Source organism: Dreissena polymorpha, chromosome 4 (genome assembly GCF_020536995.1).
Source record: "Dreissena polymorpha isolate Duluth1 chromosome 4, UMN_Dpol_1.0, whole genome shotgun sequence".
Lineage (NCBI taxonomy): Eukaryota > Metazoa > Mollusca > Bivalvia > Myida > Dreissenidae > Dreissena > Dreissena polymorpha.
The window spans coordinates 24,997,011-25,024,322 of NC_068358.1; the positions used below are offsets into that span (position 1 = coordinate 24,997,011).

General features: G+C 36.6%; 2 protein-coding genes across 3 annotated transcripts in view; one reads left to right on the forward strand and one right to left on the reverse strand.

Moving 5' to 3' along the window:
* LOC127875948 (DNA primase large subunit-like) lies at positions 1-26,465 on the reverse strand. 2 transcript variants are annotated; one of them, XM_052420718.1, is made up of 12 exons: positions 26,231-26,464; positions 19,462-19,571; positions 18,264-18,355; positions 17,913-18,033; positions 16,459-16,551; positions 15,332-15,469; positions 12,205-12,348; positions 8,774-8,956; positions 5,350-5,476; positions 4,770-4,852; positions 2,437-2,593; positions 1-1,445 (listed from the first exon to the last, which is right to left on the reverse strand). In XM_052420718.1, exons 1-12 carry the CDS (start codon positions 26,382-26,384, stop codon positions 1,285-1,287), a joined length of 1,563 nt encoding a protein of 520 aa, XP_052276678.1. In that variant the 5' UTR covers positions 26,385-26,464; the 3' UTR covers positions 1-1,284. The 2 variants fall into 2 exon arrangements, with proteins under 2 accessions (XP_052276678.1, XP_052276679.1); XM_052420719.1 differs by lacking the exon at positions 15,332-15,469 and having other exon boundaries at positions 26,231-26,465.
* Positions 26,466-26,551: 86 nt separating this feature from the next.
* LOC127877955 (probable lysosomal cobalamin transporter) overlaps positions 26,552-27,312 on the forward strand; it is a 33,025-nt gene continuing 32,264 nt past the window's right edge. The window contains exon 1 of the mRNA XM_052424282.1: positions 26,552-26,721. Within this exon, the coding sequence (XP_052280242.1) occupies positions 26,656-26,721 (66 nt within the window). The 5' untranslated portion in view covers positions 26,552-26,655. The remainder of the gene's footprint in view (positions 26,722-27,312) is intronic.

Sequence of the window (27,312 nt, forward strand, 5' to 3'; positions counted from 1 at the left end):
AAAAATATGTTGGTATTTATTTTAAAATAAATATAAATTATTACATACATTATCATACAATGAACACATGCAATATGGTGGAATCCATAAACAAGCTTGTTTTTTCAAAATAAGGCATAATCAAAGTATTTTTGTATGATAATAAGATAACAAATCGGCACTGAAAATGTACATTATGATGTAGAAACATCTAGATATTAAACACCTGAAATTTACTTATTTTGAATAACACTTTATTCATATATTAATATTGATCTATAGCAAGAAAACAAATCTTTAATCTGTAAACACATAAGTTTTATTGAACGAATGATAATATTTGCTCATTTTATTAAATTTTGAAAAAAAAGGAAACTGAAAATAACACATTTGTATTTTGATATATATGCTAATGTTCCAGCACTATAACTGTTGGCATGTTAAACCTTTCCCACTCAGAAGCAAAATAAAAATGGCTATATGCAACCAGCATTAAACCAGAACAGCCTGCGGGTAACTAGTAGTCTGTCCAGGTTTTATCTTGTTTGCTGCTCTTGAGTCTCCCTTTGAGTGGAAATGAAGCCTTTAAAACTGGAATTTATTAAGAAAGGTCTTTAATATAAGTGATTTTCTAAGGGACTAAACACTGGTCAAAATGTTCAATTGTCTGACTGGTAGAGGGTTAAGGCTAAAAAACATTACATTTTTCATCTCTTATGTTCCAGCACTTATTTAGAGTTGGCATGTTGAGCCTGCATGTTTGCTGCTCATAATTATCTTAGGGTTTGAAAAGAACCCATTTAAACATCAATCTATTTAGAAAGATCTTTAATTTACTTTGATTTTTAAAGGGACAACAAATGGGTAAAATGTGTATCTGAGTGGAAGGGACAACAAATGGGTCAAAATGTGTATCTGAGTGGAAGGGACAACAAACCAGTCAAAATGTGCATCTGAGTGGAAGGGACAACAAATGGGTCAAAATGTGTATCTGAGTGGAAGGGACAACAAACCAGTCAAAATGTGCATCTGAGTGGAAGGGACAACAAATGGGTCAAAATGTGCATCTGAGTGGAAGGGACAACAAACCAGTCAAAATGTGTATATGAGTGGAAGAGACAACAAACCAGTCTAAATGTGTATCTGAGTGGTAAAGTGTAAAAACTCCAAACTTCACATTTTGAATTATATGTTATCTTGCAGCACTATAATCACTATCACTGTTTGGCTAAATCTTTAAGACGGTAAAGACTCAAAACACATTTGAACTTTGATTTACAGTCTTATGTTCTAGCACTTGGCATGTTAAGCCTGCATGGAGAGTTCTGCGTCTGTGATATCAAAGTCATCGTCCATCTCATCCCTGGCAGGTGCCCGGGTGGTGTTCCCGTCTGGCCCCTTGGCCCCTTGTGTGGCCTGGGAGGCCCCCTGGGAGCCTACACGCCTTGGGGTCCCTATCACAGGGACTGCAAAAGGAGATCAGGGCACTTAGTATCAAAACAATACAGGAAAGACTATTTTAATCTTGTGAGTAAATAAAATGTTTGGAAATTGTGCATAAGTTTATGCTCAAATACATTGTAAAAACGTTCCCAGTCATTAATTTGTTTATAAACATAAGCAACAGATGTGTTTGTCAGAAACACAATGCCTCCTGCTGTGCCGCTTTGAAGCCATATATTTGACCTTTGACCTTGAAGAATGACATTTGATCTTGAAGGATGACCTTGACCTTTCACCACTCAAAATGTGCAGCTCCATGAGTTACACATGCATGCCAAATATCAAATTACTATCTTCAATATTGCAAAAGTTATGACCAAGGTTAAAGTCTTGGGACAGACAGACACATACAATGACAGACAGACAGGCTTAAAACAATATACCCCCGATCATTCGATCTGGGGGTATAAAAAAAAGTATGAATTCTTGTCAGACCCAAGATTACAATGTTATATCATGATAGCATATATTATCTGCTTTTGCAACTTTTTTGTTGAAGCTGTATATGTTGAAAAACAGTAACAAAATTGAAAATACATTGATGTATTGCACCTATCATATGTAAAATATTGAATTGATGTTTTTTATCAAGGAGTTACGCAAAATGATAATCGTTTTAAAGTAATTGGGCTCAAAGCTTGTGCTTAAAGTGTTGTCCCAGATTAGCCTGTGCAGTCTGCAAAGGCCAATAAGGGACGGCACTTTCTGTTTTTATGCAATTTTTCATTTACAGGTATCCTCTTCTTAATAAAAATGCAGTCAAGGCAGAAAGTTTTGTCCCTGATTAGCCTGTGCGGAATGCATCGGCTAATCTGGGACGACGTTTTACCAACATGCATTAGATCCACCAAGAACAAGTCTTGAATGTACATGGAGAGGGTCTAGCATAAAAATGAAGCATCTTCTTTACATTTCTGATTAAGATAGTTTTGCACTAAGCCCTAGAAGCCTGACCTTTACTTTCCCCGTTGCTTGCTCTTTGACTCTCCTCGAAGTATTGGTTGGGATGACTGATAGCCTGTGCCTGGTACTCCAGTGGCAGCTTGTGTGTGGCCTCAAAGTAGCGCGTGCATGCCACGTTGTACCGACCAGTCTTCACCTCAGACACGATCTGGTGAGGAACGAGAGCGCCGATGGCGTTAAAAGCATACGTGCAAGATACAGGGAAGAATGGCGTCACGTGGTATAATGTAGTTCGATATCGCCATCCGCGAATTTCTCAAATCAATAATTACAAACAATTTCCGACTATTTAAATAGATAATCTTTCCATTTACATCAGTGTTTGAAACGCTTATGAAAAATAATTACCCAAGCCTTTCAAAATTTAAGCACGGACAGATCTGTATCGAACTATTCTTTTCACAAATGAAAATAGACGCTACCCTATTCGTCTGCGCCAAGAATTTGTCGTAAAACTTTTGGTAAGCGTTAGATGCAGACGTGCACAACAGATTGAGTTCTGAATACAGATTTCTGAATGCAGATTTTTATAGAAACTCCTCACAGCAGTTACTTCCCTTGCTTCGCCCAGTCAGTAACTTCTCGTATAAGGGAGGCCACTGCGTAGGAGTTTGAGATTTATAGTGCAGATAGAATTGTTTTACGAACGAAATTTGTTTTAGGTTATAAGAAGATTTTTTGACACAAAATGGTCTTAGAAAAATACACTAAAAACGGTGTCAGCAATATTCTTGGAAGAAAACGTTAGAAAAACGTTTCCCAAAAAAAAATTGTAAGAATGACCATATACTAAATTAAATAGATATTTCGTCTGATTTTTGATCAGGTAAGGCTTCATAATGGGTAACCGATCGATGTGGATTTTCGAAATGTGGTATATACCATAAGCATAGGTGCGTAAACGTACCTATGCTAAAAATAGCTGGCATGTATAGGTTGGGTGTATAGCTGGGTAATTTTTATAAAACTCAAACTTCAATATCCATGTGTCATTACCTTGCTTTGGTTTGCAAAAAAAAAATTCAATAATTTCTTCAAATATGATCTTGTGTGGAAAGTTAGCTGCCGTGTACATCAGGGTGTTTGTAAGGGGTGTGATTTAAGAACCACCTCAGGGTTGGAAATTCCCTTTCCCCCCTTTCAGGGTTCAATTTAAATCAATCCCCTCTTTGTAAATAAATCTTCAATATCCATGCCCATATAAAGTCATGGTTTGCAAGAAAGTGTACCAATAGATAAAATGATCTGTTATTTGTACACAATTCCTTAGTAATCTATTGTTTATGGTTTGAAAACAAGGTCAAAATAATGATACACTCAATGTTTAAATGATAGTAAACAAGGCAGTCCAAGAGACAGATATCCCCTGCCAAGATTCTTTTGACCTGGGAGTGGTGATCACAACGGTATAGCAGATCTGAGACATATTCAAATAAAATAATAGCAAAACACGGGTTTTTAAATGCAATTTTGGGAATATGACTTTCACAAGTAAAACTTGAATTTGAGCATCAGTTTAGTTATAAAAATGAAAATGTATTATTGCTTGATTTATGACATTTGAATAATAACTTATAAAACATACATAAAACAGAAAAGTTTTATCATAAACATCCTAGTAATTCTGCCTGTTTAATATGTGGTTAGGTTTAAAATGATTTATTTTTGCGCCTCTTATGAAATATGCTGCAGATAAGGTGGTATCATCCTCACCCCTATTTTTGTATGCCCCCCTTCAAAGAAGAGGGGGTATATTGTTTTGCACGTCGGTCGGTCCGTCCACCAGATGGTTTCCGGATGATAACTCAAGAACGCTTAGGCCTAGGATCATGAAACTTCATAGGTACATTGATCATGACTGGCAGATGACCCCTATCAATTTTCAGGTCACTTGGTCAAAGGTCAAGGTCACAGTTACTCGAAAAAGTAAAATGGTTTCCGGATGATAACTCAAGAATGCTTAGGCCTAGGATCATGAAACTTCATAGGTACATTGATCATGACTGGCAGATGACCCCTATTGATTTTCAGATCACTAGGTCAAAGGTCAAGGTCACAGTGACAAAATAAGTATTCACACAATGGCTGCCACTACAACTGACAGCCCATATGGGGGGGGCATGCATGTTTTACAAACAGCCCTTGTTTAAAAAAAGGATTTACATAAATCTCAGAAATTGTCTTGAGGATAATCAGATCTGTGTGAACCCGCAAAAAAAAACAACATTTCTGCGTTGGTTCAGATAAAAAGACTTGTTCATAAATAGATATGATTTTAGGCAAGCTTCCCCTGCATGACCCCTTGATTCCCAGGTCCCCCTCACCTTATCCAGATACTGGTCCCCAATGTTCATCGTCTTGAGCCGCTGCTTCAGAAGGTCCTGGTCTATATGCTTGAATGGGCAACCTACAGAATGGGAACCAGTGTGGAATTAACACAACACAACACAACAACTAGCAATAAATTTTTCTACATCTAAAACACATTATCACATGGTAAAAGTTTAAAGGCATTTAGGAAAATTAATTAAATTTCTAATAGCAATCTGGAATTTAACAATTCATGTAGTATACAAACCAAATATTTATAATTATGCTAATTGTTTTTTGTAGAATACTTTCTTGTTTTGTCTTATGCATGCATAATGGTATTAGATTCTGTGTCATTGCAGGAAACAGAAAATAATTAGTATTGTGATAAATAAATGAACAATGATCATGAACCTGTTTAGATTCACACAACTCCTCTCTGCAAATAATTTTAATTCATTATAATTACTGGTTCTATTATTCCTGAAGTCCATTTAAGTTTTATGCATTGGCTACATTGCGATGTATCCAAACTGCACCTCATATCAACTACAGCTAAGCCTTAACCTGGTGAAAGTTAAGTTGTGTACAGACCATGTGAGTCCCCAGGCCCTGGGGCGTTGGACATGATGATCTTCATACAGCTGTACGGGGTGTAGTCAGCCCGCTTGCCCTCCTTGCCATAGTTGTGACGGATATTGTATGAGTACTGCTTGTCAAACTGAAACATAGTTGTGACAGATATTATACAAATAATGCTTGTCTTACTGAAACATAGTTGTGACAGATATTGTCCTTATACTGCTTGTCAAACTGAAACATAGTTGTGACAGATATTGTACAAATACTTCTTGTAAAACTGAAACCTAGTTGTGACAGATATTGTCCTAACACTTCATGTAAAACTGAAACATAGTTGTGACAGATATTGTACAAATACTGCTGTAAAACTGAAACCTAGTTGTGTCAGATATTGTTCTTATACTGCATATCAAACTGAAACATAGTTGTGACGGATATTGTCCTAATACTGCATGTCAAACTAAAACATAGTTGTGATGGATATTGAAAGAGTACTGCTTTTTCAACTGAAACATAATTGTGATAGATATTATAATTTATACAAATACTGCTTGTCTTACTGAAACATAGTTGTGACGGATATTGTACGAGTACTGCTCGTTTAACTGAAACATAATTGTGACTGATAATGTTGTAATACTGTTTGTCAAACTGAAACATAGTCGTGATGGATATTGTACAAATACTGCTTGTTGAACTGAAACTTAGTTGTGACGGATATTGAACAAATTATTTTAAAAATCCTTTTTTTTTAGAAAGATGTGTCTTATGATTATTAGACTCTATAACTCAATTTTACTTCTTAAACATCTAACTAAATATATGACTATAATTTATATGATTTTTTCCTAAAAATGGCCAGGTAAAGATCTGTTGTGTCAATATTTGTTGATAAAAAAAATCCCAATTTGGTCTATTGTTGATATAAAATAACAAGAGCACCGCCTTGCGGGTGCAGACCGCTCATCTCAGGCTTTTTCCGCTCCATTTTGGGAAAACGCCACACTGGAATTTGGGGAATTTCGCGTCGTGAAAACCCCCATTTTGGGAAAAAAAAATTAATCGCAAATTTGGCTCAAATGGGAAAAATTATCGCATGTTAATAGTGTTTCTTATATTTCAAAGAAGCCGTTAACTGGTAAATAACGACTATTTTGATAACTTATTATTAAAATTTTACAAAATATTATGAACATGTGTGATAAGTGCAGGTTTTTTAATCTGAATTTGGGGAAAAGGCCTGGCCTTTTTTGAGGTGAAAAAAATCGGGCGAAGCGCCGGATTTTGAGAAAAATAAGGAAAGTCTTTAATAATCATTAACATATTTTACAGTTTTTAAAACAAATTCAAGGCATCAGATAATTTAATTATGCAATACTTTCTATTTTCTACACTGGATAAGGTTAACTTATATATTTTAAGGTTAAAAAAATAAATTTTTTTTTTTTTTTTTTGGAATTGCGATTTTTTTTTTCAATTGGGAAAAAACAACCAGATTTGCATTGGGAATGGGGCCGAATTTCGGACCCGTAGCATAGGGCGGAAAAAGCCTGCATCTATTTTCTTTTTAAAGGTGAAGGGACTCTCATTTTCAATCACAAAGGAGGGAGGGGCGGAGTGAAGAGGGGTGTATAGTGTGGGGGTGTGGAATTTATTACATTATCTTCCAAAAATGCGAAAAAAAAACATTAAAAAAAAAACAATTCGGGGGAGGGGGGTGGGTGGGGGGGTAGGGGGGGAGTGGGGGGGATTTTTGGGTGCGATGGTTGGACGGTATTTCAAACATAAGAAAATACAAATAAATATTTGTGTTTTTCAACCGTTTCAAAAAAAAAAAATTGGGGGGGTGGGGTGGGGGGTGGGTAAAGTGTGAGGGTGTGGTGGTAATTTGTGAGATGATCTTAAAAAAATAAAAAAAATTAGGGGGGCGGGATTCGGGTGGGGGGAGGGGGGGGGGGGGTGGGGGGGGGGGATTCTTGGGTGCGATGGTTGGAGGGTATTTCAAACATAAAATAATAAAAATAAATATTTGTGTTTTTTTACCGTTTCAAAAAAAAAAATTGGGGGAGGTGGGGGTTTAGTGTGAGAGTGTGGTGGTCATTTGTGAGATGATCTTAAAAAAAATAAAAAAAAATAGGGGGGGGGGGAGGGGGGAGGGAGGGGAAGGGGGGGGGAGGACACAGGGGATGGTTTGGGTGGAGTCTATTGTGGTATGTCAGGTAAGAGTAGTTTTGTCAAAGTATCAATCAAATCTAATCATAAATAATAGTTATGGCAATTTTAGCAAAATTTAATAATTTGACCTTGAGAGTCAAGGTCATTCAAAGGTCAAGGTAAAATTCAACTTGCCAGGTACAGTAACCTCATGATAGCATGAAAGTATTTGAAGTTTGAAAGCAATAGCCTTGATACTTAAGAAGTAAAGTGGATCGAAACACAAAATTTAACCATATATTCAAAGTTACTAAGTCAAAAAAGGGCCATAATCCCGTAAAAATGACAACCAGAGTTATGCAACTTGTCCTTTTACTGTACCCTTATGATAGTTTGCGAGTGTTCCAAGTATGAAAGCAATATCTATGATACTTTAGGGGTAAAGTGGACCAAAACACAAAACTTAATCAAATTTTCAATTTTCTAAGTATAAAAAGGGCACATAATTCTGTCAAAATGCCAGTCAGAGTTACATTACTTTGCCTGCACAGTCCCCTTATGATAGTTAATAAGTGTTGCAAGTATGAAAGCAATAGCTTTGATACTGTAGGAATAAAGTGGACCTAAACACAAAACTTAACCAAATTTTCAATTTTCTAAGTATAAAAAGGGCACATAATTCTGTCAAAATGCACGCCAGAGTTATCTTACTTTGCCTGCCCAGTCCCCTCATGATAGTGAGTAAGTGTACCAAGTTTGAATGCCATAGCATTGATACTTTCTGAGAAAAGTGGACCTAAACGCAAAACTTAACCAAAATTTTCAATTTTCTAAGTATAAAAAGGGCACGTAATTCTGTCAAAATGCACGCCAGAGTTATCTAACTTTGCCTGCCCAGTCCCCTCATGATAGTTAGTAAGTGTACCAAGTTTGAATGCAATAGCATTGATACTTTCTGAGAAAAGTGGACCTAAACGCAAAACTTAACCTGACGCCGACGCAGACGCCAAGGTGATGACAATAGCTCATAATTTTTTTCAAAAAATAGATGAGCTAAAAATCAAAATTCGACCAGACTCCTGTTCCCAAAATGGCTAGAAAAAACCCTTCACAACATAACAAACATTAACTTGTTTAATGTGCTACACTTGATTATACATTGACCCTGATTGTGAACATTAATGAGATAACATTGACTGACCTTATACACATCGAAAAGTTTACAGCGACTTACCTTGTCAATGACTGTTAATTGACCCTACACGTAAATACACTGACTCACCTTGTCCACATCAATAAGTTTACAGAACTCGATCCTCCAGAATTTCATGGCCTCCTCAAGTGAGAGGCCGATGCCTTTCAGGAAGAGTCCGTACTGCTGTCGGCCCCCGTGCTTCAAGTGGTGGCTCTGACGCAGGGATACATGCAGCGACTGCATGCACAGGGGGAACGCTTTCTTGGATAACTGAAAACAGGGGGCAATTAATACGTGACTATGACATTTTACTTTAAAAACACTCCGGGAAAAGCAGGCTCAAGATTTGCCTTTGCAGCATGAACCAGATAATCAGGACTACATCTTCATTTTAATTGTAAATTTTGTTTAAAGGACGACTTAGCAATTTAGGCAGAGAGTGTCATCCCCAATTAGCCTGTGCAGACTGCATGGGCTAATTTAGGACGACACTTTAAGCACAGGCTTTCAGCCTCGTTTTTCAGATAAAAGCTCAATTAGTAGTGTTTGTTTAGAATACATTGTTACCCCTTGAGATTACAGGCAAGCCAGTATCGAGTTGTGAGGTACCATTACTTTTGAACATCTTAACCCTCAACTCCTATTCAAAATCATGATTGCTCAACTACAAGGCAAGTTTTAACTGCATTTTGAATAACTAGTATGTACATGTAAGAACAATTAGTATATTAGAATAAGAGCATTATAAAAACAAGCCTCATGTGAGACTTGAGCACACACATCTTAAACCTTGACCTCTCAGATCTGCATTATGAACTGTTGTGTAGTCCTTGGAATTTAAATCAACTTGAAGACCTTCCTTAAAAGATTTGAGTTTTAAAGGCTTCACTTCACACCCTAAGATACTGATAAGCAGCATACAGCATGAAACCTGAACAGACCCCAGTTTCTTACAGGTTGTTAATGCTGGTTGCATAGCCATTTTCACTTTACTTCTGAGCAGGTAAGGTCAAACTTGAAGCCTTAACCTTCTGCAGTCACTATGCACTCACCATATCAATCATATCTGCAGTGATCTGCAGTCACCTCCTGCAGTCACTATGCACTCACCATATCAATCATGTCACCTCCTGCAGTCACTAAGCACTCACCATATCAATTATGTAACCCCTTGCAGTCACTATGCACTCACCATATCAATCATGTCACCTATTGCAGTCACTATGCACTCACCATATCAATCATGTCACCTCCTGCAGTCATTGTGCACTCACCATATCAATCATGTCACCTCATGCTGTCACTATGCACTCACCATATCAATTATGTATGCAGTGACCTGAAGTCACCTCCTGCAGTCACTGTGCGCTCACCATATCAATCATTTCTACAGTGATCTGCAGTCACCTCCTGCAGTCACTATGCACTCACCATATCAATCATATCTGCAGTGACCTGCAGTCACCTCCTGCAGTCACTATACACTCATCATATCAATCATGTCACCTCCTGCAGTCATTATGCACTCACTATATCAATCATATCACCTCCTGCAGTCACTTTGCACTCACCATTTCAATCATGTCACCTCCTGCAGTCACTATGTACTCACCATATCAATCATGTCACCCACTGCAGTCACTATGCACTCACCATATCAATCATATCTGCAATGATCTGCAGTCACCTCCTGCAGTCACTATACACTCACTATATCAATCATGTCACCTCCTGCAGTCACTATGCAGTCACCATATCAATCATGTATGCAGTGATCTGCAGTCACCTCCTGCAGTCACTATGCACTCACCATATCAATCATATCTGCATTGATCTGCAGTCACCTCCTGCAGTCACTATGCACTCACCATATCAATCATGTCACCTCCTGCAGTCACTAAGCACTCACCATATCAATCATATCACCCCCTACAGTCATTATGCACTCACCATATCAATCATGTCACCTCCTGAAGTCACTATGCACTCACCATATCAATCATATCACCTCCTGCAGTCACTATGCACTCACCATATCAATCATATCACCTCCTACAGTCACTATGCACTCACCATATCAATCATATCACCTCCTGCAGTCACTATGCACTCACAATATCAATCATGTATGCAGTGACCTGCAGTCACCTCATGCAGTCACTATGCACTCACCATATCAATCATATCTGCAGTGATCTGCAGTCACTATGCACTCACCATATCAATCATGTATGCAGTGACCTGCAGTCACCCCCTGCAGTCACTATGCACTAACCATATCAATCATGTCTGCAGTGATCTGCAGTCACCTCCTGCAGTCACTATACACTCACTATATCAATCATGTATGCAGTGACCTGCATTCACCTCCTGCAGTCACTATGCACTCACCATATCAATCATGTCACCTCCTGCAGTCACTATGTACTCACCATATCAATCATGTCACCTCCTGCAGTCACTATGCACTCACCATATCAATCATGTCACCTCCTGCCATCACTATGTACTCACCATATCAATCATGTCACCTCCTGCAGTCACTGTGCACTCACCATATCAATCATGTCACCTCCTGCAGTCAATATGCACTAACCATATCAATTATGTCACCTCCTGCAGTCACTATGCACTCACCATATCAATCATATCACCTCCTGCAGTCACTATGCACTCACCATATCAATCATATATGCAGTGACCTGCAGTCACCTCCTGCAGTCACTATGCACTCACCATATCAATCATATATGCAATGATCTGCAGTCACCTCCTGCAGTCACTATGCACTAACCATATCAATCATGTCTGCAGTGATCTGAAGTCACCTCCTGCAGTCACTATGCACTCACCATATCAATCATGTCTGCAGTGATCTGCTGTCACCTCCTGCAGTCACTATGCACTCACCATATCAATCATGTCTACAGTGATCTGCAGTCACCTACTGCAGTCACTATGCACTCACCATATCAATCATGTATGCAGTGACCTGCATTCACCTCCTGCAGTCACTATGCACTCACCATATCAATCATGTCACCTCCTGCAGTCACTATGTACTCACCATATCAATCATGTCACCTCCTGCAGTCACTATGCACTCACCATATCAATCATGTCACCTCCTGCAGTCACTATGCACTAACCATATCAATTATGTCACCTCCTGCAGTCACTATGCACTCACCATATCAATCATATCACCTCCTGCAGTCACTATGCACTCACCATATCAATCATATCACCTCCTGCAGTCACTATGCACTCACCATATCAATCATGTCACCTCCTGCAGTCACTATGTACTCACCATATCAATCATGTCACCTCCTGCAGTCACTATGCACTCACCATATCAATCACGTCACCTCCTGCAGTCACTATGCACTAACCATATCAATTATGTCACCTCCTGCAGTCACTATGCACTCACCATATCAATCATATCACCTCCTGCAGTCACTATGCACTCACCATATCAATCATATCACCTCATGCAGTCACTATGCACTCACCATATCAATCATGTCTGCAGTGATCTGCCCTACGTTGTTCTTCTTGATGCTGTAGTCTGCCCCCAGGTAGCGCTTGCTCAGTCCCGACAACATTGGCAGCAGACGCTCATCCTCCTCCAGGTGGGGCAACGCACGTGCAGTTTTCTGAACAAACACCAACAAACTTTGGAATAACAATCAACACAATACACATGACATGTTCACTTTTTCTAAAAACACAATCGGTATAATAAATGGTTTAAAACCAACAATACCTTCTTGAACATTGCATATATGTTATATATCTGTTCAGGCTTTATCAATCAGTGAAATAAATAATCTGTTTAATTCTCCTCGCTTTTTTCTGATCCCATATTACAATACCAGACGGACTTCTTTTTTACATATGATATTGTCATTTCACTACAAAGTGAACTTTAATGTATCAACATAAAAAAGTCAACATCTATAGAAAATAGAGGAATGCCCATATAAATAAAAGTAATATTTTCCTAGTTGATTGTTCCAGCACTACAGCTCGCTCTATTTTGCATCATACTCAAGAGGCTCTGCCACTGATAAGACCTGTCATAATACAAACCACTCCACTAATACATGCTATTTTTTGGAACAATCCAGTTGTGTAATATTCTGAATGTATTATGACCAAAGAACAAGACTATTGCCAAGCAATATATGTCCCGACCCGGCTCCATTTTTTTTTGCCATAGCAACCAGAATTTTTGACGTAGGAACAAAATGAAGTGACATGCATAATGTCCATATTGCCATCTATCCATGATTCAAATTTCATGAAAAAATCTGGAGAACTTTTTAAGTTATCGCAGGATCCAGAAAAGTGTGATGGACTGACAGACAGACACACAGAGCGCAAACCGTAAGTCCCCTCCAGTGAAACTGGTATGGGACAATAAGCCTTAATTTACATTTTGCACTAAGAAATATACCAAGCAAAATATTAGTAGAGAAAGTAATTTCAAAACTGTTCATTTCAGTTCATATTAAATTTCTGTTCAACAAAACACATCTCAAAACAAGAGGACAAATTCCTTAGCTAGCTAAACTGAGACCCAGGGGAAAAGAACTGTTTTATGCTTTTCTTAATTATGTCTTATAAATGTTTTCTCTGACCTTGCTTTTTACCCTGAACCATTGTTGAACTATACTGAAATGTTTTTAGAACACAATTAAACTCTGACTGCTGAGATGTACAAAATAATTGGTAGATTATCTATTACAAGAAAACTGCTTGCCCATGGCGACCATTTTTTCAGACGACCAGAACCATTTTTGACGATGCTGCAGAGCAGCTCTTCTAAGTTATCATACCATGAAAAAATTCTTCACAATGGCGACCTATGTAAAAGACCAAGCCAGTCCGATTGAGAAAGCTCGATTTTTCTAATCGGCAAACCTCGCTGATTATCATTGATAAAGGTAAAGGAAGGTAGCTATAAATAAGACAGCATATATTGGGGAAAAGATTTAATACTAGTTTGAAAACGTTAATTTTAAATCAGTTATATTCAATCCATTATATGTTTATAGATCAATGAAACAACAATGCATTTTCTGTATTGTATTTGACATTTGTCGTGATTCTGTAAATAAATTGCGAATGAAAATTTTAACGCGATCATGAGTGTAAAGAAAACAAATTATTTCGAACCTGCCATTTGTAAACGTTATAGCGAGTATGGTATATAAACAGCATAATAGCCATACGATACCTATGAAACTCGCTCTTGTGCGCTTTCTCATTTTGCATATTCAATAATTTTTTCAAACAGAAATTACAGAGCCACACCAGTGCACATGCTTTGTTTGATAATTCATTCGTTTGTTGGGTATTGTTTGCTGTTTTAAACACATATTAGGTCATATTGCGGAGATTTAGTTAACCTTGCCATGTGTTCATGGGCGAACTCACGTATTCAAGTCGTTTTTGACTATATGCTCATACCTACTTTCGGAAATCATCATGAAATTATTGCTGTACTAAACGAACAAACATGCCTAAGCTTATTGAATTTGAGAAAAAACAATTATCAAAAGAGAATTTTTTTTATGTTAATGCACATGGGCATGTGAAATCACGTTCGTACACATAACATCATTAACTTAGGAAATGAAACAACGAAAAATAAAGTTTGGTATGATATACATGTGAAATTAAAGAGCATGGTGTAATTAAAGAGCATGTCAAGTTTTGAATATATCTTCTAAGTAACGTAATGTTATAACCCACAAACTGTTTACTGTAACAGAACCTTTTTTTAAGATAAGTCAATAGTGGTACAGAAAATACACATTGAATATCTTTTTAAAGATATTTCTTTTTGTATTTGATGGAGAATTTAACCCGCCTCCCAGTTTGCTGAATGGGTCAAGTTCCCCACGGGTACTACTTCCCCGTACCCCCAAAATTTGTTTCGTACCCAAATTTTTTGTCGTACCCAATTTTCTTCCGTACTCAAATTTTCTTTCTTAACCAAATTTCTTTTTGTACCCAATTTGTTTTTGGCACAACTTTAGTACCCAAAATTTTCGTACCCATTTTTTTTGTACCCAAAATTTTCGTAACCACATACACAATTGTGGTGATGTGGATAAACTTAAATTGATGTTTTTATATCCATCCTCTTCAAAAGCATCGTCATACCAGTACTGTCAGTACTTTGATTAAACTCAGTTAATACATCACAAGAACAAATGTTCTGATCAAGTTTCATCATGATTGGACAAAAGATGTGACTTCCAGATTGTTAACAATGTTTCACTAAAGCCATATAAGGCAAACTGCCATGCCCCTCTGGCAGCCATGTTTTTCAACCAATCTGAACAATTTTCAAAATCGCCCCAGTTAACTTTCTGTCAAAGTTTTATGAACATTGGTAAATTGTGACCTAGTTTTTCCTTTAATTTGACCTAGTGTCCTATTTATCATGGAAACAAATTGTTGTAAAGATTGGAAATAAACAAGCTTTTTGTTTGTTAACAAGGAAAATGCTGATGATGGATTACACAGGATGGACAAAAGGTTATTAAAAAAGCTCAGGTGAGCTAAAAAAAGGTTCAAAATAAGTGTATCAAATTTGTCAAAGTAATCCCACAAAGAAGAGCATACTGCTAGTGCTTGAGAGAGGTGTGAGCGGTAGACGCCAGTGAGCAGGGAGATCATGTCGTCATACTGCACATACGCCTGGCCCCTCGAAACATACACCTTCCTGCGCTGAACCAAGTCTAGGGCCTCTGTGAAATGAACCTGTCACGGCAACACACGCAGCGGTATACATACTGATGTAAGATGTACAGTAATTTATGGCTTAAAATGATTTACCTGAGACTAAGTATTAATATTGAAGTTGAACAGAATTTTTTTGCTCATTCCTATATATATTTGCTTTAATTTGTGAACACTTTACATGCTTATACATAGAATAAATCAGTTGGACACAATTTTTGTTTTATGACTTCATTCCTTTAATAAAAAAATTATACATTATTTTAGAGTTTTTTAATACAATCATGAACTGAGATCAGACTCAAATAAGTAATTTTAAGCCATGCCATTTGTGAAAAATTTATTTAAAACAAGAGCTGTCACCATAGGATGACATATGCCGCCTATAAACGCTTGATAGAATTTATGCGCATTTTTCGAAACCTAAACGCAGATTACAAACCTAAACACAGACCCTAAGTTCAAGGTCAAGGTCACAGGGGTCAAAATTTGTGTGCGTATGGAAAAGCCTTGCCCATATACACACACATACCAAATATGAAGGTTATATCTCAAGGGACATAGAAGTTATGAGCATTTTTCGAAAACGCAGATTTCAAAACCTAAAAACGGACCCTAAGGTTATGGTCAAGGTCACAATTTTTGCGAGTATGGAAAGGCCTTGTTTATATACACATGCATACCAAATATGAAGGTTATATCTCAAGGGAAGTTATGAGCATTTTTTAAAAGTGTGACGGACGGACAGTGCGATCACTATATGCCCACCTTCGGGGGCATAACAAAACCATTATTTTAATCGCTTGTACTAACTAACAATATCTAAAATCTTACATACACTTGTATTAACTTTCATTATGTCTTCACAACAGAAATAAGAAACTAAAGCACAAGACAGCGATTCAGATTGATGTGAATGTTTTAGGTTGAATACAACCACCTCAATTTTGGTTGATGTAAATGTTTTAGGGTTGAATTTAACAGTTTTTTTAGCAGCAGAGAATTAGTACCTTGAAGAATTCTACTGTCTCCACCACTGCTGATGTTGTGTTGGAGGCAGCAGCCAGCTTCTCACAAATGGAACTACGCTCATCGGGCGTGAGCTGTCAATTATCAGACATGTACAGGATTCACATTTTAGATAGGATAGTATTATAACCCTTTCCCCCATAAGACCCAAAGGGAAAATGACTTTTGCAACCAGTATAAAACCTGCGAGTAACTCGCAGTCTGTTCAGGTTTTATCCTGTTTGCTGCTCATCAGTAACTAAGGGATAAAAATGAAGCCTATAAAACTTAAATTTAGTAAGAAAGGTAGTTAATTAAATGTAACTTTAAAAGGGACTACAAATGCGTCAAAATACGTATCTAAGTGGTATAAATGGGTTCTTAGCATTACTACCTTCCACAAAATTACTATTTATCAATCACCTGTTATGCAGTCTGACAAGTTGAACTCTGACCTGAAAGATGCTGACTGAACTAATATTTTAATTGCTTATTAATATTTCAAGGCATATTAATTCAATGCCTTATTATTGTTAGTATGTTTATAAACGTAGCATATACAAAAAGACATGTGTTGGTTTTGGTAAAAAGCCATTTATATTAAAAGTGATAACATAAAATAATATATTTTTTATGATTTAAAATAAATTAGGCCAGAACAAAAATGGTCTCTTTCTGGCTACATGCCTAAAACAATGTGGGTTGTTATGTAGGGTTTTTATTCGATTTTTATCACATTAAGACAAAGATTATTGACCATAGTTATAATGTTGCTACCCTCGGCACAGAGTTAAGGCCATGATACTGGAATCCCATAGTTATAATGTTGCTACCCTCTGCACAGAGTTAAGGCCATGATACTGGAATCCCATAGTTATAATGTTGCTACCCTCGGCACAGAGTTAAGGCCATGATACTGGAATCCCATAGTTATAATGTTGCTACCCTCGGCACAGAGTTAAGGCCATGATACTGAAATTACCATAAACTAACAGACTCAAACTTGTCGGCAGTCGTTCTTTGAAACAATTCTTCGACATACAACATTCAAACTAGTAATAATTGTTTCTAATGATATGAAGTTTTGCACGTGCGCTATTTATCGCTCTATGCTAAACATTACAAAAGTTTAACCTCTTTTTCGTAAGACATTCTATAACATCACGATTCACACATAGTAAAAACCAACACAGTATAATTTTATTTAGCATTTCACCACTTACACATATTTCAAAAAGTAAAACTGGTGATTTCGAGGGGAAAAGTCGTGCAATTTTTTCAAAATAACTACAGAATTTCACAGGGAAAAGAACATGTATTGATAATTTTATCGAAAATTTCACTGTTAACAGTGAATTACTTGATTTAAATCACTGATGTTTCCCTATCAACCACAGAGAGCATTAAATTAATTATTGTTATACATAAATTGAACAATATTACTTTAACCACTCACTGATTCATAATGGAGATCATTTTGTTCTAAAAACTGCCTCTTCTCCTGATCAGATGTCGTCTTAAAGCGGAACCGGAATAAATCCAACTCCTGTGTCATAAACCATCTCCGTAACTCTTCACTACAACAGAATATGATCAGAGCTTACTGAATGGTGATGACTCAATTTTACAAAGAAACATTGAAAAGAAATTAACAAATCAAACAAATTCATAAGTTTCTGATCATTGAAATTACATACATTCAAAGGGAAGAAATTAATTTGTTACTTAATTTCTGTGTTAAGGTACAACTTAAGTTACTTAGTGTGTTCTATCCAAAATAAAGTAATTTATTAGTAAAAATTCTTACGATCGACAGTACGCAAGTCTGAGAATAAAGTGTGAGATGTGATCCAGCCTGGCAAAGTTATCTTCTTCATCCTCAGTCTGAGACTTGTGGCTCTGAAAGACACGCATATGCAGCTTTCAAGCTTACTACGGTCAGGCTGTCTGATATAAATGAGCCACTCTCAGTGCACCAGTCTGAATGTATGTGCATAAAGTACTGTACAGTCCAAGGTTAACAAGCTTAGTTAGAACGACACTTGTCTCCGCAAATGGACTTAATAAAGAGACTTAATTTTAACGAAAAATTCCATAAAGGCCAGTGTGTGTTTTTTTGTTCAAATTCGGATCCGGTATTAAGCCCCATTCCCAACAAACAAGTATATATTCTTCCCAAATGGGACCTTAAAATTCCCAAATGAAGGTTAAAAATAATAAATTGTTTTTAGATCTCAGAATTTTTTCATCTCACATCCAGCTATACAAGTTCAACCTTAGCAGATATGATAGCAAAACAACAACAATAATTTCCGAATTTTTGTCAAAATGCCTTGAATTTTCCTACTCCAAAGGTACCCCACCCCATTCCCAATATGGTGAGAAAACAACAATGAAAGCGGAAAGTGTCGTTAGATTATGGTAAGAATGTATGTTGATAGAACTATGTATTTAATTGTAGATCTTTACAAAGAACTAAATATTTAGGGTTGTTAATTTACTGGCTAACAATATTCTCATATTCACAATGGCAATTACTATTGGCTTCCAATAATGCATGTACACATAAGTATAATTTCAACATCTGTATAATATTTTGAGGGAAAATAATTGACAAAATATTAACATCAACTAAACAGTGAGTTACCATTTAATGTTATTACTAAATTTAATTCAGGACTCGGCCGTGAGAGCGACGTGGGCAATAACTTCGCCTGGGACATAATAACATCACCATTAAATAACATGAAGGAGAAGTCGAATTTGTCTTCTTTTTTTACATAACCGTTTTTTTTCTTCACCTTTTGCATCTCAAAATACTCTATTTTCAAGTGTCATAAAGTCACCGATGACACTCCTTATGATATCAGTTTATCATCACAGCAACCGATCGACTGCTGTAAAAGCTTCCCCAGTCAACAAACATACATGGGCATTCACTCCAAACAATAAAGGCTTAGATCAAATAATTAAAAAAAAATCTTATATTTATCTTTATTTCGTACCTTAGTGAGTTTGGCAAACTGTGTTGTTCTTAGCTGTCCCCACATAAAGGTGTCATATTCGTCTGATGTCTTCACATACTTCTCACTAGCAGTTTCAATGGCCTTCAGAACTGAAATGAAGAGAGGTAGTTGGTCAAGACACTGCCTCACCTTACCTTACATATATGTTAACCTTTTTACTTAGCGGTTAAGCCAGTCTAAAAACTGACAAGGGGAATAAAAAGGGCAAGATGACCTCTTCAATGAAAATCGATCTGTTGGTAAACTTCGTAAATTGGAAGTGACTTATCCATGCTGTTTAGATGTAAGTATGAACAGTCAATCTTGTTTTAAGAGAACACAAAAGGGAGTAACCAAAAGTGGTCTCTTGATAAAATGGTCTTCAAATATAAAAAAAACATTATGAAAAAAAGTAAAATCATCGTCATTATCAAATTCATAGACTGATTCTGTGACACAACTATCTTTTTCAACGTTTAAATTATATGAAATAATTAAGATATTAGTCAGGGCTTGAACTAAGTAATAAATTTTGGAAGTCCTGACTACCTGCGCTTTACTTATGGAAGTCCCAATCAGAAATGTTGGAAGTCCAAACAACTTAAATGGTGATATTAACGGAATGCCAACTGTGTAAATGATCACAAACTCTTCCCATCCATTTTGGGTAACTGTACATCTGTAAGAGTAACTAGATATATCATACAAGGGATGAATTTTATTTTTCTTTATTCACAAGCATTTAAAATAGTCAACAACAAAAAGTTACAATGAAACACACAATGCATAATAACACACATAGACTGTTTGATATATCTAAGTTGATCGCTTAAGTTAATAATATTCATCAGACATTTCAAATTGTATCACCAGTAATAAAATTATATTTCAAGTAGCAAAACAAGTCATTGTCGTTCAAATTAGTAGAAATCTGCCATCAATACAGTCACTGCATTGTTGCTTAAACAAGCATAAAGAATAAGACATTACTCTTGAGTCTCTTCTGAACATTTTACTTATTATCCTTTGAGAAAGTGGCCTGGTAAAATGGGCAAGTCTCCTCTTCTTCTGTGTTCTCCAGTGCTTGATGGCCCTATTGTAGGGGAAGCTATCAAGGCCAGGTCCAGCAGAATTTTCATCAGGTTCTGAAGGTTTTCAGGGTTAAGAGATGTGCGTGACTTCACTTTAATCCTGTTCTGCAGACTAAATCCTCTCTTGCAGGCAACACTACTCACTGGAATACACATGCAGACTAAATCCTCTCTCACAGACAACACTACTCACTGGAATACACATGCAGACTAAATCCTCTCTCACAGACAACACTACTCACTGGAATACACATGCAGACTTATTCCTCTCTCTCAGACAACACTACTCACTGGAATACACATTTCTATTTTACAAAGTTTTGCACAGAGTGGGAAGTCCATATTGTGACAGTTGATGAGGACCTTTGTAAGTTTGTTCTTTTTGTTATTAAAACTCCAACCAGTCAAACTGCTTTAACCAAGTCGTTTGAAAAACACGCAACTTTGGTGCTTCAATTGCATTGTTTTTTTTGTTTTCTGATTAAATTCATTTTTATCAATTTCTAATTTACATTTCGTCGAAAGTGGAATGCCAAATTGGCAAGCGTACGTTGCGACATTCTGAACACGAATGATATAAAGTGGTACAAGTTCAATATTTTTGTCAAATTCATATCTGTGTTAACCAATTAAAATATTTTGACAAGTTACAAACGGGTCGCAATGTTCTTAATTGAAACAATGGTGCAGGCCTACTAACTGTTACAACAATTAACAACTTTTGGCCAAACAGAGTCAAAGACGGGTCTCAACTTCTTTGCGGACATTCACAAGTTATTGTTATCAAAACAGCGTGACAATCAACAAGCACTTACTCCAATTAAGGGCAGTCCGCCTAACCGAGAACAGCTAACGTGTTAAGATTGTTGTCTGCTACAATTCATCAATACACAAGTGTCTACTGTGAGTCTGCGCCAATTGTATTGGAAAGGAGGCGGACTTAAGACTGATCGAGACGTGTGCAAAACACATTGAGTCTGCAGAAAGCAGTGTTGATTGAAGCATTGTTTTAGTTGAAAGCTTACGTCATGGGTTGCTTTTTTTAGCGTATGACCAATTTTTAGGAAGTACAATGGACATCATGGGGTTTTGTTATTGGCGTATGGAAACAATTATGGGGCGTAAAATACGGCCATACGCCGCTTAGTGCAAGCCCTGTATTAGTGTTTTTAAACATATGATTACCTTGCAAATTTGTAACTTTTAACAGGCTTTTTCCGCCCTATGCCAGGGGTCAGAAATTCGGCCCCATTCCCAATGCAAATCTGGTTGTTTTTTTTCCAATTGAAAAAAAAAAATTCCCAATTCCCCCCCCCCCCCAAATTTTTTTTTTTTTTTTTTTAACATTAAAATATACGAGTTAACCTGATCCAGTGTAGAAAATAGAAAGTATTGCATAATTAAATTATTTGTTGCCTTAAATTTGTTTTAAAAACTGTAAAATATGTTAATGATTATTTAAGACTTTACTTATTTTCCTCAAAATCCGGCGCTTCGCGCGATTTTTTTCACCTAAAAAAAAGGTCAGGCCTTTTCCCCAAATTCAGATTAAAAAACCTGCACTTATTACACATGTTCATGATATTTTGTAAAATTTTAATAAAAAGGTATCAAAATAGTAGTTTACCAGTTAACGGCTTCTTTGAAATATAAGAAACAATCTTTACATGCGATAATTTTTCCCAATTTTGCGATTATTTTTTTCCCAAAATGGGGGTTTTTACGACGCGAAATTCCCAAAATTCCAGTGTGGCGTTTTCCCAAAATGGAGCGGAAAAAGCCCTATTAATAATCTAACAAAACACTGTTGCCGTTTTTTACGATAAATGATTTTTAAGAATTTTGTAAACAACATTTTTGGGGGGAAATGTACTTGAAGTGGGCATATTGGAACTACTCGGCCTTTTGGGGAGAGCCTAGACAAATGTATTCATCGTTTCAAAGCTTATGCCGAATAATTACAATTGCAAATAATTGAGACTGAACATGTATGAATCACGTGTTCAATATCAACCCATTGGTTAGAGCTCTTAACCGTAAACACCACCTTTGTTTTCAGTAAAAGATTCATAAGTTGGAGCTATGCACGTGCAATTACATGGTTGGTTTAGCATGTTAGTAAGACAAAGGAAGACAAAGGAAGCCAATTTGATTGACAAGAAAGTGTTGTTTTATGGCTTCTTGACATGAAGCAGCTCTCCTTTGATTACGTCAAACTGACGATAAATCGGCGATCAAGCTTGTCCCTTAACAATCCATAGATTTTCAAAGTGTTGTCGCTAAATCGAATATTTGGACATAAAAATATTCGAAAATCAGTTATCGCTGGTCGCATAAGACAACGTTGCTTAATACAATGTCAAAATATCGAGTAATACTTGTTAAAATAGGCAATAACCAATAAAGCACATACAGTGTTCATAGGCGGATCAAAGGGGGGCCGACGCGGCGTACAACCCATCTAAAATCGCCAAAGTACAGTTAATTCATTTGATGTTTCACACTTTAATAGATCGAAATCACCTATTTAAACTCATTTCTCTTCTTTTTCGTACACAACATTTCCCACTAATCAGACAATCGCTAAATTTTTAACTTTAGACTCTCTCTCGCCCGGTTTTTCAAGTCAAACTTTGCGCTTCTGATTTATCCCTTTTTTCACTATGATTCTCGTTTCGCTGCATTTTATGTCAACAAAGATGGATTCGTCAACACCAAAACAAGCGAAAATGCAGAAGACTTTGACAAGCCTGATAACAATCAGTGTGTTCTTCTTTAAAGCATGTCTTCCAGCTATATCCATCTGTATTACGTACAAACTATGCACTATGGCATTCTAAGAAGGTACTTTGATGAAAGTACATAAGGCGTGACATGCTCTAGGAAGTGGTTGTCAAAGCCTTCAAAATCACTAAAATCGTTGAGCTTCCGGGGGGCTGTGTTTCTGTATATATCAGGAAACTGGCAAAAAAAAGAAGACAAAACTGCCAAGACATATTTCAACAAGAGATGTGTTTGTCAGAAACACAATGCCCCCTTTTGCGCCGCTTTGAAGCCATAAATTTGACCTCTGACCTTGAAGGATGACCTTGACTTTGACCTTTCACCACTCAAAACGTGAAGCTCCATGAGATACACATCGTGGCAGGGCTTCCCCTGGCTAAAAAATTTCTTTAGCCAAATTCACCGTGCTTTGGCAAATCTTTTTTTTTGCTACTTTATTAGGTTTAATGAAGAAAAAGTTGCAGCCAAATAGAATTTTCTTTAGCCAAATAGGTCAATTTGTAGCCATTGGCTAATGACAGAGTAAGCCCTGCATGCCAAATATCAAGTTGCTATCTTCAATATTAAAAAAGTTATGACAAAACTTTAATGAAGGTTTAAGTTTTAGGAAAGACAAATACAATGATATTTGACCTTTGACTTTGAAGGATGACCTTAATTTTTCACCATTCGAAATGTGCAGCTCCATGAGATACAGATGCATGCAAAATATGAAGTTGCTATCTTCAATAATGCAAAAGTTATCAAACTTTAACCAAGGTTAAAGTTTTGGGACAAAATGCAGACAGACAGGACAAAAACAATATACCCCTGATCTATTGATCCGCGGGCATAAAAAGATAGGCCATAAACATTCAAAGAAGAAAGCTCACATATTTTAACAAAGATTCCAACATTGATCTTATCCTTGTTCAAAACCACACAAACATATCCATAAAACAATGTCTAGATCCCAATATAAGAAAATGTTTCAGCAGGCTGATTTAAAGGGGCCTTTTCACAGATTTTGGCATGTTTTGAAGTTTGTCATTAAATGCTTTATATTGATAAATGTAAACATTGGATACAAGAAGCTCCAGTAAAAAATCAAGAATAAAATTAAAAAAAAAAAAAGTAACCCTCAGCAGGGCTCGAACCATTGACCCCTGGAGTCCCGGAGTAAAAAGTTTACCACTTAAACCACTCGACCATTCTTCCTAATACAATCATACATGCCATAATTTTTTAGGTCCAAAGGGGGACATTCCATAAAAAATTGTCGGGACATTTGACCAAAAAGCAGGACACCTAAAACGATCTATCATTCCACCCTTACTATAGTCAGTATAGTACTAACAAAAACTCTTGATACTTTTATTCAAGACATAAAACATCTGATATGAAGCATGAAAACATAACAATAACAGTTTTATTAAATAAGACAATAGCAAGCAATGAAGATAATATTCATCTTTTTAAGAGTACAAAATCTAGAACATTACGACAACAATACTCATTATACTAATTTCAATGGCAAACATTAACGCAGGGGAGGCTATCCAGTTGACTGAAAGTACGGGTTACAGTACACTATCTACCGAACAGTTACATCAGTTACACACGGAATGCGCGGCCGTACACATTTCCGAGGTAGGGTTTTGTTGGAAGCAAACCGTTTTGGTGTTCATTTTAACTCTCAACAATGCCTCAACCGTTTTATGGCCCAGATTTTCTCTTTCTTCTTTCTGAATTTTGTTCAGTGCGCTGAAACAACGTTCAGGATTGGCGTTTGAATGCGGGATTGACAGCGTGAATTGTGAATTGTCAGGCGCTGTATTGGGGTAGTGTCAAACTGTCATGAATAACAACACGTTGTTTTTATTACAATAACACAAGACAAGATGGGTACCACTTTTACTGTTTGATGCGATGTTTTTTAGGCATGTATCCATGCGCAGTTTATTACTTGTCAATTGTCGCGTCTTAATTGGAGTAGGGTCAAACTGTCATGCATAGCACCTCGTTGTTTTTAGCTTAATTGGAGTAGGGTCAAACTGCCATGCATAGCACCTCGTTGTTTTTATTACAATTACACCCAATTACACTAGACAGGATGGGTATCACTTATTGGACTGTTTGTTGCGATTTTGGTATATTGCACATTCTGATTATCCCGCTATATTGGAACTAAACATTGAATGTAAAAGACTCATTAATGGCGTACTGTAGAGTTAATTTTACAAAACAATTGTTTTGTAAACCGTTTCAAACAAATACAAAAATAAACACATTTTCAACATTTATTTCATTATAATACAACTATAGATAGCAATAAGCGACCACTATCTTAGAGATCACCATGGTGTGAATGCCTGATGAAATCAATAATTAGCCGATAAATCGCTGGTGTCATAAACAACACTGGTACACACGATAAGTAGAATCGGATTGTTAATTGGGGGCAATAAAGGGATTAGCGGTGGTAAGTGTTAGCGAAACAGAGCTTGAATAGCGAATTTTATTGGGAACCTATAGACCTTACATCGTTTTTTACGAATGTCGGGACAAATCGTCTCATGGCGGGACGGCGGGACAAAGGGCCCAAAAGCGGGACTGTCCCGCCGAGATCGGGACGTATGGCATGTATGAATACAATGCCAGATGTATTTTATACTTAATATAAGCAATCCTAGTAGTTTCACAAAATATAACGACAGCAACAGAACTCTCCAAATAATGAATTCGTTTCGCGTTGTAACGCTTTATAATTTTCGGGTTTTTAAATCGTTAAAAATTTCTGTTTGTAAAAAAATGCAGCTAAATATTTGTTTAAAAATGTGTATGGGCAACACAAGTTTACCAAATATATTTTCATTAGTTACAAATAACTTGTAAGGAGGGAGTAAACTGTCTACCTTTCAGTCTTTCAATAGCATATTCTTCAAACTCGTACAAAGATATTGTGTCAGTGGGTGGGACCTTATACAATTGTAGCCTGCTGCAATAAGAATCTAATGCAGTGTTCCCATTTGCTTTTCGTTTGATTCTTTTAATATTTCTGAAATCCATTGTTAGAATTTATATTGTTCTTCCCGCGCTAAGGTAATGCAATGTTTACTTCACACTTTTTCCCGTCTTTTACATATGAATATTTATGGCGTCGGGAACCAAACATCGCAGTTTTACTTTTTGTATATATTTTTCTTTGGATCCAAATAAATTTTTGTAGAGTTTCATAAACGCTTAATGTTTAAAAGCGTCTGGAATCTTCGGGTGATCAACTGTCAAATGACTAGAATTTCTTTTTTGTGCGTATTATGAAAGCTGTTAGTTCGTGAACATGTCTGTGGGTATTCCTAGCGCGGTGTTAGCGGCAGGATGGATTCCATTTGTAATTGTTATTGTGGTAAGTATTGTATGTTTATTGTTGTTGTGGAAACAGCTTAGTTGAAACGAAAGTCCAGGACACGGGAAAAACGCAGTCGAGGTTTCCATTTAACTTTTAAGCTGTCTGTTGAAAATTCAAAGTTTATATAAACCGTGTGAATGATGTTTTGTGCAACATTGTGTTTGTTACACTTAAAATGTGTGTGTGATGAGACATTTTCCCATTATTTGGGTCATAGAAACTGGGTGGCAAGATCCACCTTTGTAGCTAGTCCATATAAATTTACTCCTATATGCACCCCTTCATACACACAATTGCTAATCTTCACACAGATTTCATGTGAATCACTAAACAGATGTCGTTTGTTACCAATTAAGGAAAGCCATGAATAACTACGGACATTAATAGAAATATAGATGTTTCAGTGGTTTTTATTAACATTTATTGTGTTAGCAAGTGTTTCTTTAGGATTCGGTGGTGTAATTAAGCACAGTGAAATGTGTTTATTGAGTGACTTTGTTGAAACATTACACGACCATGTGCGTTCAACTCAAAGCGTCATGGCCGCCAAAAGCAATTTTAAAAAAGCAAGGAAGGAAAAGCGCCAGA

Excerpts from the sequence above, each read along its gene's own strand:
- LOC127875948 (XM_052420718.1), bottom strand. The coding sequence starts at position 26,384 with ATGGATTTCAGAAATATTAAAAGAATCAAACGAAAAGCAAATGGGAAC. Across the intron at positions 19,572-26,230 it reads TGCTATTGAAAGACTGAAAG|TTCTGAAGGCCATTGAAACT; the intron begins GTAGACAGTTTA and ends TCTTCATTTCAG. Across the intron at positions 18,034-18,263 it reads AGACTTGCGTACTGTCGATC|TGAAGAGTTACGGAGATGGT; the intron begins GTAAGAATTTTT and ends ATTCTGTTGTAG.